Source organism: Marmota flaviventris, chromosome 14, assembly GCF_047511675.1.
Source record: "Marmota flaviventris isolate mMarFla1 chromosome 14, mMarFla1.hap1, whole genome shotgun sequence".
Lineage (NCBI taxonomy): Eukaryota > Metazoa > Chordata > Mammalia > Rodentia > Sciuridae > Marmota > Marmota flaviventris.
In genome coordinates, this window is record NC_092511.1 from 37,431,849 (window position 1) to 37,448,755 (window position 16,907).

General features: G+C 34.8%; 1 protein-coding gene across 9 annotated transcripts in view; it reads left to right on the forward strand.

The window, feature by feature from the left end:
- The window catches only part of Socs5 (suppressor of cytokine signaling 5), a 57,367-nt gene extending 40,872 nt beyond the window's left edge, over window positions 1-16,495 (forward strand). For all 9 annotated transcript variants that reach the window (XM_071601545.1, XM_071601547.1, XM_071601544.1 and 6 more), the window contains one exon: window positions 11,033-16,495. In XM_071601545.1, the coding sequence (XP_071457646.1) occupies window positions 11,045-12,655 (1,611 nt within the window). In that variant the 5' untranslated portion in view covers window positions 11,033-11,044 and the 3' untranslated portion in view covers window positions 12,656-16,495. The remainder of the gene's footprint in view (window positions 1-11,032) is intronic.
- Window positions 16,496-16,907: the final 412 nt, after the last annotated feature.

The following is a 16,907-nucleotide window of genomic DNA, read 5'->3' on the forward strand; positions in this document are numbered from 1 at the left end:
TTAGATAGAAAATAAAAGGAAAATGTTATCATAATGTATTTCAGTCCTTAGAGTCTTTGTATTTCTTTAAATATTTTGTTTAAACTGCTGGGGTTATAAAATGGTTATCCTTCCTAGGGAAGGAAATGGTCCAGAAAACGTTTCACTCACTGTTTTCTTTGTAAATTATTAGGCAGGCCACAATGAGCTCACTGTTAAGACTTAAATCAGAAAGACTTTTCCAGATTTAAGCTGCCCACTAAGTTCCACAACTGAGTAGTTTGGGTTTTCTTGTTTGTTTTTAACTATCTTTTGGTGTGAAGGGAGATTCCTGATGCGCTTTGATGCACTCTTGGAAGCATGACCTATAGAGGCAGTAGTGAGGGTACTAATCACATAGTTATAATGCTCAGTACATTTGCTTGATTTGCCTCCCTGGAGGTGGAAGATGAAGGCAAAACTAACCAACCAATAATGAATCTCTCTCCCCACCCCCAACATAAAAACAGCCTTGCTTTTTGTTGTTATCACTGAAATGTACCATCCCTGTCTTGGATTGGTTGTATATCAGAAGCTACCAATTTTGAGCTCCTAATATATACTCAGCTGTACTTATATTACCATTATCCTTGTAAGAGGTGGTAATTGTTCCTATTTTTAGATGGAAAGGCTAAGACTTAGATCTCACACTGCTAGTCAGTGCATGAATGTGATTTTAGGTCCTGCTAAATCTAAAGCATATGTTATCTGTATCATACCCCATAGTTTGCCAGTAATGCTGGCCAGATAAGAAACATTTCAGTAAATGGTATGTTTGTTAGTATATTACATAAGATATTTTCTCTATAGAAAATGAAGCATAACTTTAATAGGATTTTATGCTTTTTTAGTGTACAGTATTATACAGTAAAATTTAAATTGTGGCGGTGTTTTATAGACTAAAAAGGGATTTTGAAGCCAGAAACAAATGAATAAGGACTATGTTCCTAGACTTTGCCCAGAACTATACAGATGAGCTATCCTTTGTTTATATTGTAAATTAGCTATAGCTTGAACTGATAAGAAACATTGAAATCACCATTGTGTTTCCTAGGAAGTAATATAGAAGTTTAATGATCAATAGAACTTTTATCTGGAAGGTACTGTACATAGGAAGATATTGACATTTGTGATATAACCCAGAAGAACTGAAAGGGAGAATTATTTTTTAAAAGAAAAAAAACTAAAGATGCTAGATAGTAATGATAACATTTTTAAAGCCTCTGACTTTTTTAAAAATTGTCTTCTGGGGCCAGTAAAATATTATTTCTAATCCTTTTATATAATCTATAAGTAGATATTATACTCATTATACCAGGAACAAATTTATGTTCAGAAATGTGAAGGAAGACATTCAAGTTCACAACATTCTGAAGTGGTGAAGCTAAAATCAACTCCCCTCCAGCCCTCAAGTGTTGAAGACTAGTTTATGCCTGTGCCCTTTTCATTCTGCTTCCCTAAGCAAAGTACGGGCAGTGTTCCTATTTGGGACTTGGGCCAAAAAATAGGATGTAAGCTGGACCTAGAGTACCTCCTATGTGATACTGAAAGTCAGAATTGTGTGGGTAAAATTTAAGAAATGAAAATATAAATTTAAATACCTATTTTTTAATTAGGAAAAAATAGCCCTCAAATTTTTCCCCTTTTTTGGGAGGGGAACATGTTGTTATGGAATCTTTATATCACTGTGACTCTCAAGTTGTTTCTATGTCTTATTTATTTTCTTCTTTTTAAAACCTCATTCTTTGAAATTATGTTGTTACAAATATTTTAACTGACCATGTGGTTAAAAGTAGTATTCTTGTAAAGCAGTAAAAAGTAGTTAGATCCATTATTTACAACAATACCAGAACATTCTGAGTGGTATATAGGCCTACATAAAGGATTATGGGTTTCATAATAGATAGGCATCAAGTGTAAAAGTCAAAACACTTGCTACTGCAAGGGAATATACTTTTTACTCTGCATTCTTTTAGCCAAAGTATTCTTTTATTAAATAGGCCAGTAATTTTCTTTTGAGTGTGCATGTGCTACCTTTGTCATATTTTATTATTATTATTTATTAGAGGTTCTGTTTGGGTATGTGTACTAATTCCAGACAAATTCTGTCTTTATGTTCTCCAATAATTGAAAAGATATAGGAATGATGGATTCTTTGGAGTTTTAAAGAACTTGCTAATGACATTGCTAGGATAAAGTTTCTAAAATTGATTCAAGAAGAGGTAGAAAACCAGAATAGACTGATAATAGTTCAAGAAATAGAAGTCAAGGTTGTTATTAATCTCTCAGGTATATTAGTTTCTACATCTATAAAATTGAGATAGTTACTTACTTATAAGTTTATTGGGAGAAGAAAAATGCATTTATCAGTGCATGGCATAAGCTTAGCACCCAGGAATGTAAATGTCCTTGCAGCTGTTGCTACCATCATCATCATTTATCTTTATGCACTTAAGATGAGCTTAGAGTATGAATCCCCAAACTGTTCTATAGAGTGACTGTTGATTTTGATAAACATAATATCAAAGGTTTTATGCTACACCTGTGGTGTCTGTAAAATATGACTTACCTCTTAACTCATTATACAGCCCATGAGTTAAGAATGTATCTTGTATTTTTAAATGGTTAAAACAAATCAGAATAATGACATTTTGTGACAAGTGAAAATTATGAAATAAAGTTTTACTGACATGTAGCCATACTTAGTTATTTATATATTATCTATGGTTGCATTCATGCTGCAATGGTAGGATTCAGTATTGCCATAGAGATCATATGGCCCACAAAGCCTAAAATATTTATTATCTGGCCCTTTACCAAAAAAAAAAAAAGTAGTTTGCTCTGTACTATATGCAAGGAACTTTTTTGGGAGGGTATGGGGATTGAAACCAGGGGTGCTTAACCACTGAACCACATCCCCAGTCCTTTTTAGTTTGTATTTTGACAGGGTCTAAGTTGCTTAAGACCTCATTTAGTTGCTGAGACTGGCTTTGAATTTTTTATCCTGCCTCAGCTTCCTAAATTGTTGGGTTTATAGGGATGCACCACCATGACCAACTTGGTTTTGGTGGGGGTTTTTTTGTTTTGGTTTTTTTTTTTTTTTTTTGGTTTGGTTTTTTAACATTGCTGTCTTTACAGTAACCAGGTTAAAGAGTAAGAACATTTTGATTAACCGTCATAAATTTGCCATTTAGAAAAATAAACCTATATGCTATTTTCTAAATAGCTTTTTACTTTCAGTTTTACCCTTTTACCTAAGAGTTGAGGGGCTGGGGATGTGGCTCATGGGGCTGGGGATGTGGCTCAAGCGGTAGCACGCTCGCCTGGCGTGTGTGCGGCCCAGGTTCGATCCTCAGCACCACATACAAACAAAGATGTTGTGTCCGTCGAAAACTAAAAAATAAATATTAAAATTCACTCTCTCAAAAAAAAAAAAGAGTTGAGAGAGCATTTTGTTTTCCTTAGATTTTGTTTTGTTTTTTTAATTGTTCAGTATTTGGTTATTCTATTGTGGTAAAGGTGTGGCTTGTGTAATTGTAAAAATTTTATTATGCAGTGTGTCATATATAGGAAAGAGTGGATAAAATCGTCAGGGACAGTCTAAAAGAATATTTAATAGGCAAAAACCTTGAGCCTACTACCCAGGCTAAACAATAGAAAACTTCCAGTGTCTTAGAAGCCTCTCCTGAGTATTTCTCCTAATTCTATATCCCTCTTTACAATAAGCATCCATTATTGTTTGATGACTTTTGACAGTCTGTTGCTTTTTATAATATAAATATACATACATACATAATAATATTTTTTATTATGTATGTATGTATATTTAAACCACATACTTTGAATTTTGCTTGTTTAAAAGCAGATTTATTCATAATGAATGTATTCATCTATTATTCTTTCTCTAAGCATTTTGTTTTTGAAGTTAATGTTTTGATGCAAGTAGCTATTATAGTTTATCATTCCTACTATATTGTATTCTGTTATATGAATATATACCAGTAGACTAATGAGTATTCACTTAGATGTCCCCATGATAACCACAACTGCATTATTTCAAAAATTAAGTTCATTCATTCTCCAAATCCCCACTTGCCAACACTGTTCTCTCTCTCTGAAATAGCATCTCTGTCCATGCATCTGCCCAAACTATTATTTTTGACAAATCCCTCTTTCTCATTCTGCATTTTCAGTCAGTATCAATCCTGTAGATTTATACTTCTAAACATCTCTCTATCCATTTCTACTATTACCACCTTAAATGAGTTCATACTTGGACCTCTGCAGTAGTCTTCAGTGCAGGGCCAACCAACATCCATTCTTGTCCTCCTATGGGTTACAAGGCCTACCTCTGCAACTTCATCTTGGTGCTCTTCCCCTTCCTACCTAAGCCGCGTTAACTTCAGCCTTGTACATCCGGCTTCAGGACATTTGCAAACGCTGTTCTGTGCCTGTAGAACTCTGTCCTAATTCATTTTACTCGTTCTTCCGAACAGAATTTTGAAATATCGCCTCCTCAGAGAATTCCTTGTTCACCAACCCAAAAGAGGTCACGTCTTCCTGTTAACATGAGGACATTATGCTATTCTATCTTGGCTACAAATTTTAATCTTAATTTTAGTTAAATAATTGTTGAGAAAAGCCATAAAAAGGAATACATACCTTAAATATTTTACTCTACCTGTATGTTCATTCTTTAGTTCCCACCCCCCATACCCCTAAACTGGGGATTGAAATCAGGGGCACTTAACCACTGAGCCACATTCCCAGCCCTTTTTATTTTTTAAGACAGTTTCTTGCTAAATTTCTGGGACTGGCTTTGAACTTGCAATCTTCCTGCCTCACCCTCCCAAGCCACTGGGATTATAGGTGTGCGCCACCAACCCTGCTCATTTGTCAGTCTTGATTAAGGAGCCAAGATCTTTTCTTTGAAAGTAAGTCTACTAGTTGCAGATTCATATTTTCTATCTTGCAGAAACTATACCTATAATGTATCACCAATATTCCATTTTGGGTTTTTTTTTTTTTTTTTAAGTAGAACAAGAACTTAAACTCTTCTGATGCTTTCCAAGTATAGAATCCTTGTAGATTCTTTGTCTTATTCTTCTCAATTCTTGGCACCATTTTCATTATTTCAAAGACATTCAACTTGGTCAAACTTCCAACCCTCTCATTGTCTACTATGTTCATTAGCATTTAATTAAATAATATAATTATAATAATACAAATAGCATAAACAGGTTTGGAGCCTACCATAACTAACTCACTAAAGTCAACCAATGGGAATAGAAATATCTGGGCATATTAGATCAGGATTCCACATTTTTTCTGAGTGGACGTACACATGGTCTACTGTATTACTATGTTATGCACACTGTTTTAGTGTATCTCTGAGCAATTTTATATAGTTTACTCTAATATTAAATATTAGTATTAAGGCAAATAGCTATCAATTTGGATAATACAGACCAGGTCCCAATACAGTGTATAAATAATTCACAATAGATTGTTTTAAAAAGCATATGGTTTTCAAATTCTTTTAAGGAACAGTAGTTCTGATGGCTAAACATCCCAAGAAATATTAAGTCAGTCTTAACATTACTAATATTGTGTTCTTTTTCCAAACACTATTGAAATGCCACCAAAATATCAACAAAACTTTAGTCTCCTAAACTGCCTCTTGTACCTGAATTTGACATGGAAATACTTTAATCAGTTCATATGTCCCAATTTTTGTTACTGTGATTGAAGATCTTTGTATTAGAAAAATATTACCATGGTGAAGCAATCTATGTGGGCTGAATAGTAGAGGAAGGATTTGAATTGGGTTATAGTATTCCTTTTTATCCAATAAATCTTGCATTATATTCTGTTGAAATGAAGTACTGGGAAATATTTCGATTATTTTTGTTTTGTGGAAATTTTGTAATAGATACTGCTTGGCATTGAGGGGGCCATTGACTAACTGTACTTTTAAATATTTTGTGTAGTAATGGAATTTGACCTCTAATTTTCCTTAATTCTGATTTATAGCTTATCCTGTTAAATACAATTTTTCAACAAAAGTCATCTAACTTACAAAAGCATTATAAAACCAGTTTCAATTATGATTCCCTGGGGGAAAGTTTTAGAAATTTGCTTTGGATAGCTTTAAGGATAGCTAAGCTTGTATAGAAATGTGAAAGATCACAATGGTGGTAAACTTTCATTGTAGAGTCACTACAATTGAAATTTAACCCTTCTTTTTTAGTCCAGTATAATTTTATGTAAAACTGTAAAGTAATAGAGTTGTAATTTAGACCTCAGAGGATTTTAACTCTGTCCTACAATGCATATCTGAAAATTTAACAACAAAAGAACCTCAAATCTTAAACCTTAAATCATAAATATTAAAATGGCTGAAATGCTTTGATTCTTAAGTGACCTATTCTATGAATCACTGTAAGTATTTTTTGTTTTCCAGTAATACAGCTGCCCACACAGCATTCCCATGTCAAGAAAAATCCACTTTCTTTCCCCAAGGAGTATGGAAGCATAATAGGCTTTCTTTAAATGAGACAATGTTGTCACAATGCAATCTGGTAACAATCTCCAGATTAGAAATAGAGAAATAACTAAGTGTCACGCTCTGTGAACCTGAACCAAGGGTTGAGTGTTGCTGTTTTCTGCCTATAAACAGCTGTATAAGATGACTGGTTTTATGTTTGGTCATTTTCTAAAACAGTCATTTTTCAGGTTTAATTTGCTCATCAGAAAAAATATTTTTTGGAGAACTACAAAATTTATCTTAGAAACTTGGAGAAGAGAGTTAGACTTCTGATTTCCTGAATATGGCTCTTCTACTGTGTAGAGTAGTATATAGTTTATTATCTTACACGCTTACTCTTGACTAGTGTCAGTAAACTTTTTCTGAAAAGGGCAAGATAAAAAATATTTTAGGCTTTGCAGCCTACTTGTAGTCTCTGTCAGATTTTCTTTTTTTGTTTTTGTTTTTAAGCCCTTAAAAAATGTAAAACCCAATTCTTTCAGTCCACACAAAATGTGGCTGTAGACCAGATTGTCTCTCAGTCCGTATTTTGCAGACTGCAGCCCTAAAGTAGTATTTTCCAGTAGATATATAATCCAAACTATAAGTGTAATTTAAAATTTTCTAGTAGCACCAATGAAAAAAGTAAAAAGAAAAAGCAATATGTTTAGCCAATTACTATTTAAACTATTACAGTTTCAGTATGTGAACCAAACCACAATTCGGGGATCAATATAGCCACATAGATTGGACAGCACAGCTCTAAACCATAGCTACTCAAAACATGGTCCAATAACTGATGCCAGTTCCTCGAAAGATAAGGTCAAGGAAGGCTGAAAATCTATGGGTCAGATTCCCACATATCTTTTACTCTGAACAGCCAGGAGACTGTTCTTCCTTTACTTTGGGTAAAACTAAAGGTTTAATAGCTTGGCAAATTTAATCTAAGATATTCAGTCAAAGCTAAGGTTGGGATACCTTTTTGAAAATATGCATAACTTTAGAAAAAACAGATTTCAGTGCAAATCTGAATATTGAGGATAAAACCTAATTGCTCCTATTTCCCTGTTGTTATAACATAGTAGTCAGGTGCTATGACCTATACAGGAAATCAGAGGATTTCTCTCTTGAGTTAATTTACTAGCTAGTAAATTTTTTTTTTTTGGGGGGGTGGGGGGTGCTAATATAAAAACCAACTTATTGCTTCCTTTGTAGTAAAGCCAACAGTTGAGAAGCCTCACCCAGGCTTCTAATCAGCATTGTAATGCAGATGGACAGTCAGGGAGCATCAGACACTTGTCAGAAGCTTCTAAAATGAAAAACAGACCTAAAGATTCAAAGAGAAAAAAGATTTTAAGAAGAAATGAGGTGGGGGTATATTTAAGGTATTAAAAGGAAAAACAAGGAAGAAAACATTGAAGAAGTGTGTATCTTCAGAGAAATAAGATGTGCATCCAAGAAACTAGAATAAGATGCTATTAAAATGAATGTTTATAGAACAAGAAAATGGTCTTAGAAATTAAATTTTGTCAGGAAGAAGTATAACTAAAATAGAATTGTTGGAAATTGAAGTGAAAGAAATTTACCAGAATGTAGAAAAGGAAAATAAATGCAAAATAGAAAAGAATATAGAAGATAATCAAAGAGGTGTAGTGTTTAATGGAAAGGACTTTGAAAAGGGAGGATGGAAAAGGAAAAGGCCCACAATGAGGAGGAGGAGGAGGAGGAGGAGGAGGAGGAACAGCAAGCAGCAGCTACAAATTTTCAGAAAATTAAACAGAAGAGTGGGAATTGGTGTAGTCTGAGACTTTTCAATAGCCACACTAGAAAATATTAGGGTGAGGCCCTCAAAAATTTGACGATAAATTATTTCCAACCTCGTTTTTTTCCTGAAAGAATAGAAAACATGAGAATGAAATAGAACATCTCATAAGAAAAAGGAGTTGCTAGAATAATGGTTAAGGAAAGTCATAGGATGGCACTTTGTAGGCAGCATTTGACCTTATTGAGAGTTATCTTACAATTCTGTTAAAGAATTCAATAGATACAGAAAAAAGCAAGCAAACCAAAAAGTTTTAGGCAATTATTCTAGGAAAAACAAATGATTGTATAAGAAAAGAAAATGGCTTAACTCTGTACAATATTCACATGGTCACAATAAATATTAATTTAACCAAAAGATATATTTTAATGTTTTCTTCATTCTAGTTAGCTTCTTGAAAATACAAGTATCTATGAGAGAAAATTAATCCAAATTATAGAAACGTCAGCTCTGATGACTTGCCAATATAAGAAGCATACTCAAGTTGTTTACCAATACTGATGCTAACTTGTAAGAGGATAAATATGAACAAAAAAACCAGAAAAGTTGTACCATGTTTATTAAATGACAAATTAGACACCTTTTTAAGTTACCCTTTTTACAAAGCTCTCTGCTATTATGATGTGATAAAACAGTTGATCCATATATGTTTTTTTTTGTTTGTTTGTTTGTTTTTTTAAATAAGAAATCATGTTTATTTATGGGGCTGTGGTTTTGGGGTTTTTTTCCCCCTTTTTATTTATTTATTTTTTGTCTTTTTTTTATTATTAGTTGTTCAAAACATTACAAAGCTCTTGACATATTATATTTCATACATTTGATTCAAGCAGATTATGCACTCCCATTTTTACCCCGTATACAAATTGCAGATTCACATCGGTTACACATCCACTTTTTTACATACTGCCATACTAGTGTCTGTTGTATTCTGCTGCCCTTCCTATCCTCTACTATCCCCCCTCCCCTCCCCTCCCATCTTCTCTCTCTACCCCATCTACTGTAATTGATTTCTCTCTCTTGTTTTTTTTTCCCTTTCCCCTCACTTCCTCTTATATGTAATTTTGTATAACAATGAGGGTCTCCTTCCTTTACCATGCAATTTCCCTTCTCTCTCTCTTTCCCTCCCCCCTCTCGTCCCTGTTTAATGGTGATCTTCTTCTCATGCTCTTCCTCCCTATTCTGTTCTTAGTTGCTCTCCTTATATCAAAGATGACATTTGGCATTTATTTTTTAGGGATTGGCTAGCTTCACTTAGCATAATCTGCTCTAGTGGCATCCATTTCCCTGCAGATTCCATGATTTTGTCATTTTTTAGTGCAGAGTAATACTCCATTGTGTATAAATGCCACATTTTTTAATCCATTCATCTATTGAAGGGCATCTAGGTTGGTTCCACAGTCTAGCTATTGTGAATTGTGCTGCTATGAACATCGTTGTAGCAGTATCCCTATAGTACGCTCTTTTAAGGTCTTTAGGGAATATGTTTAATTCATATGTTTAGATTTTGCCATTTCTTCTAAAAATATCAACTTTCCAATTATTGAATGAGATAATAGTGTGTGCCTGTCTTAAAACCATATTTTTTAAAGTACCATGAAACTGCTTCAGGCTCCACCCACTCCCCAAAAGAAGCAAGAATACAGACTGTTAATTGTATAAGGTTTTGCTTTTTTTTTTTTTCTCCAATCCCTACAGTGTCATAACATAATTTTGTTTCTGTTACTTTATTAGTTTTTCTCTCCCAGGTTTAAAAATTTAGAAACTCAAAAATACCTTTCTATTTAAACCTAAATATTCTATCTCCTCCTATTTTCCTATTAACACTGCTTCTTCAAAATTGTGGATTAAGTGTGATATATTATTGAATGGGAAGGGAAGATATGGGGTTTTAACAAGTGATTAACCTGTTAACTAACCTCAGGGAAGGAGTTAATAAATGAAATTGGGAAAATTCCTACTTTAAGGGTTTGAAACTTTTTTTTGGCCCTGGGAATTGAAACCCTGGGGCACTTCACCAGTGAGCTGCATCCTAGCCCCTTTGATTTTTTTTTTTTTTTTTTTTTTTTTTTTTGGAAACAGGGTTTCACTAAGTTGCTTAGGGCCAAACTGATTTGCTGAGGCTGGCCTCAAACTTGCAATCTTTCTACCTCAAGCCTCCAAAGCCACTAGAATGATAACAGGTATTTACCACTGCACCTGGCGGAACTTATTTTAATGTGTTGGCACAGATGTGGTCCTGATAATTATGACTTTTGTAAAGCTAAATACAAGTGTGTTTCAATGTTGTTTTCCCTTTGAAGTATTTGGGACAATATTCCAGTTACTCAAAGTAGGGAGACAAAAATCAGTGCGATAATCAAATCAGGTTGATGCCTGGGGAAAGAAACCAGATTTTAATTGAGAAGAGTTATTTCCTTTCATCTGAGTCTTGAGTATTCTACCTGAAAGGAAATGGAAAGTCATGACTGGCTGAAGTCATGGCCTTTGCCTCTGAAGGACCTGGTAGGCTTACCTACTACCAAACAGAAAGTTTGCATCATCACTTTCAGGGGCAATGTAAGGCAAATTCTTGACAGCCTAAGGGGCATAGAGTACTTACTGCCTTATCTCTTTTCACATGCCACTTTGGTTAATTTGTTTTTTTCCTTTTCCTATTCTGTCTTTAGGTCTTATAATCAATGGATAAAGTGGGGAAAATGTGGAATAACTTCAAATACAGGTGTCAGAATCTCTTCAGCCATGAGGGAGGAAGCCGTAGTGAAAGCGTAGACATGAATTCCAACAGATGTTTGTCTGTCAAAGAGAAAAACATCAGTCTGGGAGACTTGGTTCCTCAGCAACAAAGCAGTCCTTTGAGAGAAAATATTGCCTTACAACTGGGGTTAAGCCCATCCAAGAATTCTTCAAGGAGAAACCAAAACTGTGCCACTGAAATTCCTCAAATTGTTGAAATAAGCATTGAGAAAGATAATGATTCATGTGTCACCCCCGGAGCAAGAATTGCACGAAGAGATTCCTACTCGCGGCATGCCCCATGGGGAGGGAAGAAAAAACATTCCTGTTCCACAAAGACCCAGAGTTCATTGGACACTGATAAAAAGTTCGGTAGAACTCGCAGTGGACTTCAAAGGCGAGAGCGGCGCTATGGAGTGAGCTCTGCACACGACATGGACAGTGTTCCCAGCAGAACCCTGGGGAGCCGCTCTCTGAGACAAAGGCTTCAGGATACTGTGGGCTTGTGTTTTCCCATGAGAACTTATAGCAAGCAATCAAAGCCCCTCTTTTCCAATAAAAGAAAAATACATCTTTCTGAATTAATGCTTGAGAAATGTCCTTTTCCTGCTGGCTCAGATCTAGCTCAAAAATGGCATTTGATTAAACAGCATACAGCTCCTGTGAGCCCACATTCAACATTTTTTGATACATTTGATCCATCTTTGGTTTCTACAGAAGATGAAGAAGATAGACTTAGAGAGAGAAGACGGCTTAGTATTGAAGAAGGGGTGGACCCCCCTCCCAATGCACAAATACATACATTTGAAGCTACTGCACAGGTTAATCCATTATATAAACTGGGACCAAAGTTAGCTCCTGGAATGACAGAAATAAGTGGGGACAGTTCTGCAATTCCACAAACTAATTGTGACTCAGAAGAGGACACAACCACCCTGTGTTTGCAGTCGCGGAGGCAGAAACAACGTCAGGTATCTGGAGACAGCCATGCCCATGTTAGCAGACAGGGAGCGTGGAAAGTTCACACGCAGATTGATTACATTCACTGCCTCGTGCCGGATTTGCTTCAGATTACCGGGAATCCTTGTTACTGGGGTGTGATGGACCGATATGAAGCAGAAGCCCTACTGGAAGGGAAACCCGAAGGCACATTTTTGCTCAGGGACTCTGCACAAGAGGACTACCTCTTCTCTGTGAGCTTCCGCCGCTATAACAGATCCCTGCATGCCCGGATTGAACAGTGGAACCACAACTTCAGTTTCGATGCCCATGACCCATGTGTGTTTCACTCCTCCACTGTAACAGGACTTCTAGAACATTATAAAGATCCCAGTTCGTGCATGTTTTTTGAACCATTGCTTACAATATCTCTGAACAGGACTTTTCCTTTCAGCCTGCAGTATATCTGCCGTGCAGTGATCTGCAGGTGCACTACATATGATGGAATTGATGGTCTCCCTCTACCATCCATGTTACAGGATTTTTTAAAAGAGTACCATTATAAACAAAAAGTTAGGGTTCGCTGGTTAGAACGAGAACCAGTCAAGGCGAAGTAAACTCTTCTGTTCCCAAAGGGCATTAACTAGGTCTGCTTTCATGTGCATCAGACAGTACACGTATAGGAAGCACAGTGTCGGTGCTTGGTTTTTCATACGGTGTGTAAGCTTAGTTATTAGTCTCTGTCAGATGCAGTCTACTGTTACTCAGACAAATGTGGTGCCTATTGAAACAACAGGATAGAGCTGCAGGTGTTCAGTAAGGCTACAAAAATATTTGCCCATTTAGTTGAGTTTGGTTTTTAATGGCTATAGTAACTAATGGAGGCAACTCTGGGGCATTTGCTATGAAGAATTCTATTTCTTATTAAAGAACAAATTAATAGTAGATGAGTATTTCAGCAGTTGACTAATGTTTGAAATTATTTTTTCTAAGAATTTTTTATAACCTTCCAAAAGTAGTGATGTTTGTAGTTACTATAAGTCAAGCTTTGGAAGTCCAAAATAAATAAATAAAAGACTGCCTTCCTCTTAGGGGAAAAAAAATGCAATTTTCTGGCCACAAGGGCATAGTGCAGTTCACATAAGTGTTGACATAGTTTATAGTCAGTCTCCTTTTCTCTTCTGCAAAAGGTACTGTTAAGTAAACCAGGTTTTCTAAATAGTTGTTTTTAAAATTTCAGACTTATAAGGTTAGTAGTAGAGTTTTATTTAAAGGCCTTAGTTATTCATTTTTTAAATGATTGCTTTAACTCGAAGCAGGCATTTGGAATAGCTGCTGCAATTGTAGTCCTGCGTGTGATTTTTGTTTTTTAAGTTGATGTGTTCAGTCTAAACATTGTTCCATTAAAATTGGATCTTTTCCTATGCCCAGGATGAGTTTGTGAACCATGAAGAAAATGAGACTAGAAGATGCCCAAACAAGTCAGATAATAGTAACTACAGTGGTTGCTGGTGTTGAGAATATTGTTAAACTATAATTAATAATTTGGATGGCAGTATTTATCTTTGTTGTAAATTCTCATAGCTGAATCACTTAAGTATAATTTAATAGAATTTCAGTGCAGTTAATTCTTAATGGGAAAATTTGAAATCAAAATTGCAGATTTAAAAGGTACTGTACAACCATTGTATCTGTAAATAACTTAGCACCTTTTTGTCACTTAGAATAGTATGTAATACAACTTGAGTGAGCGCTTTGGGAAGTTTTATCAAGTTCTAGTGGTTGCTTCTTAGTATTGAACCGAATTTTCAATTCTGTCCTAGACATTTTGCACTATAGTAGCCAAATCCCATTCTCATGTCTTTTTGTTAATGTGCTCTGTGCTGCTGGAGAGTGCTCCTTAGTTTCTTTACCAGCTGCTACTGAAGGTTATTTTACATCCCTGTAGCTATTTCCAAGGCTACAAAAAACAAAAGCTATATTTGTATGCAACACTAACCCTTTGACTGCTAATGTATGTTTCTGCTTGCTGTGCCTTGTTATGGCTGCTTTTTTGTGCTAATAAAGTATGTTTGGTGTTCTCCTTGTATATCTGCTGTTTCATACATTTACAACAGTTTCTCTTGTACATGGAATGGTTTGGGGTTTTTAAATAAGCATTATCTGGCAACCTGCTATAGTTAATGCAGATTTACCTACAGTCTAATATTGACTTATCAGAATAAGCTAACTCTAAATTTAATGCTTTACATCTTTCTAATCATAATCACATATACTGTGGAACAGTATCTATAGTTACTGGAAATTACTGTACAGTTTAGGTTACAACAGAAAATTTACAGAGAAATGATAAACCTATCAATTTCTCTGCTTGTAAGTGAAAGATTGAAACTCAATGACTTAGTATAGTAAATGAATATTTATAGCATCCAGCTGCATCAGAAACAGGTTAAATGAAGTCTTGTAGAGTAATAATACATCAGCACCATTTATTGGTTTGGGGACCATTTTAATTGATAATAAATGCCCAAAATGTAGAACTTTAACCAAAGACTTGTCTATTTTTAATGTAAAACGGGAATTGAAGGGACTTTTAATTTGTTATTTCTAATAAGTCCCTGAAGAACATATACCAAAGTGTTTGAGAACTTCATCCAAACCTACTTTAAAGCTTATGTGCAATTAAGTTGTTATGACATAATTATATTGCATAATTGTTAGGTCCGTTTTCTTGAGCTTATAATGTACCTGGAAAATAAACCTCTGAGGAAAAAAAAAAGTCCATATTGATTTTTGGAGAAGGACTATATATGCAAGTAAGATGGTGTTGTGAAGAGGTAACTTGAAACTCCAAGAAAGCACTTGATGTTTTTATATGCTTGTAGCAAATTGATGTTCTAATTGTAGTTTTATAGAAAGTATTAATGCTTTTATGTATTTTAGAACTTTCATAATGTTAAATGGACATTGTTTGTTTATGTAAGCATGTATACACTGTGCAAAAAGTCACTTATGTTTCAGTTTGTTTAATATTAATATGCAACTTTTGGGTTAAACTTTTTTCTTAAAATATTAGTGGCTTACATTTTAAAAAAGAAAAATCACCAGCATGAAAATGCACCTAAGTCTATATTCACTGTGTCTTTTTTCTGAATCCCATTGTAGCCTGTCAACTAAATTTGTGTTTTTATGGTCTTTTTGAAGTGCAATTTATTATAAACCAGAAAATTCTTAAGAAGTTGGGGCACATCTTCATAGTGAAATATGAAGAAAGGGTAGAAGAGTTGCTTTGATATCCTCATTCTTTGATTATTTCCCTTCCCCTACACACATACACATGCACACACACACACGCCTCTCCCTTAACCCTCCCTCTCTCCCTCCATATCTCCATATATAGGTATACATATGTATGTGTACATTTATGTATGTATGTATGTATATATACATATACATTTATGGTATTATTATTTTGGACAACAATATTGTCATCTGATACAAAATCATCTAGTAGGCCTTATTCTATAGATACTGTCTGAGAAATGTTCTTTTTGTGTGTGTGTTGCGGGCGGGGGGATTTTGGAGGTTGAACCCCAGGGTCTTGCACATGCTAGGAAGTCATTCTACCACTGAGTGACAGTTCCAACCCTGAGAAATATTCTTGTATCATTCAAATTTTATTATCTCCTCCTAAAGTTTAGCCTTGCCACTGTAGTATTATTTGTAATATAGTCATCTTACAGAGAGAAACAAATTCATCAGGATTTTCTTTTCTGGCTAAACAGTTTAAAAATTTTAAAAGAAATAGCTTGTTTTAAGTACAGATATTAAGAGTCATAATTATATTTCTTAGATTAAAGTTGATCCCAAATAGTTCTTCACAAACCAATTTATATTCTTAAGGTCTTTTAGAAAGTTTTTATAAGATTGTAATGGCTCAAACCATAAAAACTGATACTTGAATTCCAGGCTTCCTTTTGACAAAATCCAAAGTTTATGAACTTTTTTAGTTGACATTTTGATCCTGGTTGCTATTCATTTTCATCCCAAAGCTTCTTTTGCTCCCTGGCACTAAACATTAACCTGAACATTTTATTGAGACTGGCTTTAAACTTTATTTTTATAGCAAATAACAAAAATTGCTTTTTGGTAACAGTGAAGAGCCCATGAGTAAGTCAGAATCCTAAGTAAAAGATAGAGCCAAATCCATCTCTTGAGAGTATGTTAGCATAAGGGCGAATCACACCCGCTTGTTCACTTACTTACCAACACATGCTGTTGTACTTTGATGGAATTCAATAAAAATGCACACAGGACTGACTTAAAAGTGGGAAAAGTTTCAAAAGGGATGATACTACTCGGTATATGTTCATTACAAAACTGAGTATGTAAGATTCAAGTGGTTTCATGTTTTTGTTTTTGCGATAGCTGATAAAGAATATAGACTTTTAAAAATAGTATATTCCTATGAGATTTGAAGTGAAATTTTTGTGGGAGGTGGTTGTTGAAGTGTGTGGATGAGTTGGGGCAACTGTTTCCATGTTCAAGAATCTTGGTTGAATATTAGCCCTTTCAGCCATTCATTCAACAAAGGTTTATTGAAGACCCATGTGCCAATCACTGTTTTAGATAATGGGTGTACATTGGGGTACAAGAAAAAGGCTACTGCCTCTTGGAGCTTGTTTCATTTTCATAGCTGAGAAATAAAATATGAACAAAATCCCAGAAACTGAATAAAATAAGACAAAATGTGGTTATCAGGGCACGATTTTATAGGATCACTGGGAAGTAATAACCTCGAATGATAAGAGAAAAATTATACCCGTGTCAAGAGAATAGGGTATTCTGGATGAAAAGAACAACAAAACC